The following is a 5,412-nucleotide window of genomic DNA, read 5'->3' as shown; positions in this document are numbered from 1 at the left end:
GGCACGTCTTGCTACAAGAGACCATGAATGACAAGACTGAAAATAGAGGGATCACGGGGACGGTTTTTGCTAGGTAATTAATGTACAAGGTACAGACAGGAACATAATAGGATTTTCCAGAAGTGCCTAAATGAACCATAGACCTGATTATCCTCTCAGTGGGAATCACAGGTAGATGTCCAACGCAATAGGAAACTTCTCGGAATTCCACTTGGCAAAACGCCCGGGTGCCTCACTATCTCCCAAACCCCTAGACCTTGCATACAGATGTGTAAGGAAATGGCAGTGCCTTGATTTGCACCCTGCTTAGATCGTATCGGTACTCACCTGGAACTAAGCGCGTAAGAAGCTGAATGCTGCTTGCTTCAAGCCTGATCTCAGCTGACTGGCTTTATAAACTCTGGCTTCAAGTAGTAAAACTATTCTCGAGACTAGAACAACAGGAGTTGCAGCCACTGCAGCAGGGATCACTTCCGTCAGGCCCGTTCCTATCTCCGCAAGAGCGATCCCGATGCTCGGGGTACACAAGACATGATGTGCGGGTAGCGGCTATGACGGAGCGGCCTCTGGGAGACGTGTGCCTTGTCAGGGCAGTGGTTAGAGGCTGTGAGGTGAAAACTGGAAGCTAAAGGGCACTGAAAAGCTACATTTAATGAAGAGAAGCTCATCCACTGTATTTTAAGCCTCAGAGAGGTTACACATACAGGTACTCTAACAGAAGATTTTTGGTATAATGGTAATTTTATGTCCTTCCAAAGGCATTCACCTTCTTGGCTTTTAAATGAGCTCTACTTAGGAAAAAGAAAAATACCAGAAAATGGTTTGCACTAGAGCTGACATTAACATCTTTCTGACAGTCTCAGCAGTAAGCCTAACTACAAAACCGAACGTTAAAACAAAACAACTGATCCACACACAGAGAACAGGCCTGTTGGTGAAGAAGGCCCAAATATATTCAATAGCACATTAGAGCTGCTAATTACTGTTGTAACATACAACAGTTTAAAGAATAAAAATTACATGCTATCTCCTACACATTCTTGGAACTAGCTGTAATGATGTAAACCACTTAGATTTATTGTTTGGCTTTGACGTTCAATATGCAATTTGTTCGTCATGCCAAGAAAAACAAATAAATCACTACAGGAACAATGATTTCTGAAACAATATGATTAATAGTTTCAGATCTGTCACTTCATACAGAAGTTCTGCAATTATTTTCCTTCTTAATGAATGAGTTCCCTTCAGCACCACAAAAGGCTAAGGAAAAACAGTCCCATCAGGTTTGTTTCTTCCAAAAATGATTTCTTCATTTTCATCTTTCCTTCCTCTGTATCTGTACCGACCTCCTAATTGCCCTTTTCCCCCCCATGTCAAGAAGCATCGCTAATTTGGAAGTGGGGACACAGAACAAATCAGGAATGGTTGGACAAAGCTGAGGCTCAAGTGTTCCAACACTGTCACGGATGCGGAAGTACAGTGCTACGACAGACCCTGCTAAAAGGAGCTGCCACGCAGAACACCTGGTTTTCCCTGTGGACCCTCCCGCGCTCACACAAGACACTGAACAGCCAGACCTTCCGTACACACATGTTAACAGCAGCCGACAGCTTCAGCTGACACGGCGGGTACGGATAACGGTTTCCCCAGTCGTTTCCCAACTACCTGTATTTCTTGTAGTGTGCTAGCCTTACTCAGCAAACAAGAGATGCTCTGCTTTCCACTATTTTTTTGAAGATTGGATTCAATGGTTACCTGCAATCTACATCACACAGGTAATTACAGGGATTTGTTCTGGGGTGATGTTGTCAGCTTAAGTAACCTGCTGTGTCTCTCTCACTCTGCTGTCAGTAACCACAGCCTTCTTGGGGCCAGCTTCCCAAGAAAACTATTTCTTAAGAAGCCTCATTTAAATTTAAAGTTGACATAAAAAATAAAATCTCTTTTCCTTGCTCCCAGTTTAAAGACTCTGTGTATTGCTCTCATTCAGGTACTAGACTCTGCCTCATCAAAGGTTGCTCTATCAGAAACTGGTTAACAATACATAGGGAAGGTATTTCATCAAACACTAATCATTTTTAAATTCCTTAGCATCAAAGGTAAAAAGGGACTACATTTGCTGACTATGCTTTTGATTTGGCCCACCTGTGTTGTAATAGCAACCTGTATTATCAATACCAAATACACAGCTTGAGCTAAGCATCTCTAGTCAGCTGACACTGAACTGTATGTCATTGTTTCCAATGGCCACTATCCATGTGTTAATACCGGAATAATCCGGGGGTATCTATCACAAAGTACATATATTTGTACCAATGACTACCAGAGCCAGGTTAGCTTGTGTACATAGACCAATTTCTTTTCATTCTGGTCCAAGGACCAAGGGAATCAACGCAAGAACAGCAGCTGCTCTGGGCACCATAACCACACAAGAGAGGCTGAGGAACTTGGGAAAGGGAAAGACCCCAGAGGAAACATTTACTACACAGAGAAACAGAAGACAGACACCTATGTAGTGAAATCCCTTCTACATCCACCATTCAGAAAGAACATACCTCCTTGGCCATGTCAGTGTACTTCTGCTTTTCCTTTGGATCTAAAACTGCCCACCAATCCGCCAAGATCTTGGTTGCGCCACGGTTATCGAGGCGAGGATGTTCTTTTCGTACGAGAGAGCGATGGCGTTTGCAGAACAAGAGAAATGCATTCATTGGTCGGCGAGCTCGTTGTTCTGAGGACTCGTCATCTTCAGTTTCATCGGCATCCTGCTCTAAACCATCGGCGCCAAGGAGCGTCACCTGGCAGAACCGAAAGGGAAGAGGTGTAAACTCAGTTATCCACGCTTCTCAGGGAGACTGGGAATCTGTGTACGCCATGTGTGAAAGAGAAGATGCACACGGATAGACACAGCTGTCTCCAAAGGCCATCTGTTTCATCCAGAAGTCCCAGAGTTCTACATCAAACCTCCTCCCCTGATGTTCCAAGGTTCATTCATGCTCTCTGCACGACTTGAACTCTGTCTGACTTGCAAGCAGAGCAGATTTCTGAGCTGAGGACCATTCTCTAGTTACAGTCCTAAAGGGGCTGGAGGAGGAGATCCTTCCTATCCTCTTCCTACAGCCCAGAAATCACCTCAGTGGGATGAGGTCAGCAGAGCTACCTTGCACCTCAATCACTTGTGTTCGCAACTACCAGGTGCATAGGAAGGAAAGCACCTAAGTAAGGGTTGTTTCCTCATCTCCTGCTGTTCATTACTCAGCCTGTGAGCTGTGCTGTGCACAGCTGCCCAGTCAGAGCCAGAGGGCAAATCTCAACAGAATGCACTGCTGAAATATGCCCTCTCTGCTCACAGACCAGCCTATCATTCCTGCAAGGGGTGAACCACGTAAGACTAGCTCAGCTAAATGAAAATTATTCCTGTACAAGACAGAAGGCCTGTAATGTCAACAGAAAATTATTCCTGTACAAGACAGAAAACCATCTCCTACCTAACCACAACATGGCTCTTTTATGTCACACTGTAGCAAGTGGCCTGTAATGTCAACGCAAAGCACTGTCAGAGTACCAGGCTCTTCTTTGCTGCTCCTTATCCTTGTCAAAGTCACTCTTCCTCATCAGTATGTGGCTCAAGGCAGTCTCGTCATCACTGACCTCTCCATCAAGGAGGTGCAGATATGAACGTTATCCACACCATGGAAACATCATGTCTCCAAATTCCCACTTCTTGTTAGAGAGGATGAGTCTAACCATACATTTGTGAGGTGCCACATTGTGGGACCCTTATGAAAAAAAGGGTGAGGCCAGCATCTTTGAACAATACCAAAATACCAAGCATGAAACGAGAGAGGTATTATTCCACCTGCGCTCTCAATATTCTGGAGGACAAACTCAATTTCCCATGCAAAGATAGTAGAATTGTTGACAGCTTTTTCTGCTTTTTTCTCCTTTAATATTTTTACTTTTTTAATCTTTAAAAAAAAAGAGACAGAAGAGTATTAGCTTGATATGTCCTCAAAAGCCACTAGAAGCAGCTATTAAGCACAGGCTAACTTCATCTCTAAAATGAACAATTAAAAAAAACCCTTGTCAAAAACCCTCCTTGAGCAATCAAGACCAAGATGTGTAACACATTATCAAAACAGCCTTGTTAAAACTCTTACAGTAATTTAAAAAAAAGTTTTGTCTGAAATTTAAAAGCATGGTTGACAACTCACTTCTTTTGGTGTTATTTGCAATTTATCTCTGTAGCCTTATGGGTACAGCATCACTTCTTTTAATCGGCTGTGTCGGTTCACAAGAAAACAGCAAGAAGCAAACAAAACAAAAACAGAGCTAGGGAGAAACTCACCCACATAAACTTTCTACAGTCAAAGCAGCCAATGAAGCCTACCTTATCAATATCTTCCTCTTCCTCTTCTTCCTCTTCCTCTTCAGAGAAGTCAAGTAGTTTCTTGGCAAGCAGGGGATGCCACTGAAGACACTTTCTTTTTGGTCGCTTCCCAGTCCCTTCTCCTTCTGTCGAATGATCCTTACTCCTACTACTGCCTTTCATTACTGTGACCTGTCAGGCAAAACCAGTTGTAAGTTCACAACAAACCCTCGAGTACAAGCGACCATCATACAGACACTCAAACAAACGACAAATATATGGGGCACTAATGCTAGATGCAGAAGTTTTTTGGCATGATAATAGATAGAGGTTTATTCCAAGTATCGACAAGAGCATGGTGTATCTTCTCCAGTCTTAACATTTCCACCTAATGCCCAGATTAACTAACATACAGTTTAAGAGCACAAAGGATGACACTTGCCATCCAGCCCTTGAATGTGCTCCTGTCTGGAGGACAGCAGAAAAGCCCTCACACTTCGCGGGTCAAGTGAGTGAGAGACTCTTCCACGCCTGTGACCAATGTGGTTTGTCATGTTTTGCCAGTGAAAATGTCAGGATAACCCTCTTTTTGGCAGTGGAAGGTATCGCCAGCCACTCATCTGTTAATGATGCGTTTACATATAGCAATGCTGATGCAGAACTCCGAGACACTATGAGCTAGGATTTCCCAAGTGCCATTAAAAGGTGCAGTAGGGAAATCTGACTCCATGCCCAGGAGAAGTGAATTCTACTACATGAATTTGAAGCAAACAGCCGGAAGTAGTTACCTTGACACTTCCAAAGTGCTCACAAACAAGACCCCACACACAGCAAACAACACAAACCTTCAAGTGCATGCAGAGGCTAAATAATATTTACACACCTATCCTGCGTGTGTGTCCTCATCTGAAGAATACCTCACAACTACCTGTCAGTAAAAACATGTGCCAACTGCCAATTTAAGGGATGGCTTACCCAAGGGGTGAATAAATATTGAGGTAAATAAACCCAGCACACGACATCCAAGTACCGAAGCCCACAGG

General features: G+C 43.6%; 1 protein-coding gene across 1 annotated transcript; it reads right to left on the bottom strand.

The window, feature by feature from the left end:
* Positions 1 to 2,555: 2,555 nt before the first annotated feature.
* LOC104515666 (HMG box transcription factor BBX-like) lies at positions 2,556 to 4,595 on the bottom strand (the record flags this gene model as incomplete). The annotated part of the gene is made up of 2 exons (XM_010159726.1): positions 4,391 to 4,595; positions 2,556 to 2,798 (listed from the first exon to the last, which is right to left on the bottom strand). Coding segments are annotated over exons 1-2 (405 nt in total), but the record flags the coding sequence as incomplete, so codon positions are not given.
* Between the last annotated feature and the right edge of the window lie 817 nt (positions 4,596 to 5,412).

The sequence above is a fragment of the Eurypyga helias genome, unplaced genomic scaffold (assembly GCF_000690775.1).
Source record: "Eurypyga helias isolate BGI_N326 unplaced genomic scaffold, ASM69077v1 scaffold17829, whole genome shotgun sequence".
NCBI classification, from domain to species: domain Eukaryota; kingdom Metazoa; phylum Chordata; class Aves; order Eurypygiformes; family Eurypygidae; genus Eurypyga; species Eurypyga helias.
Note: the sequence above shows the minus strand (reverse complement) of the source record. Positions and strands in the feature narration are given on the sequence as shown.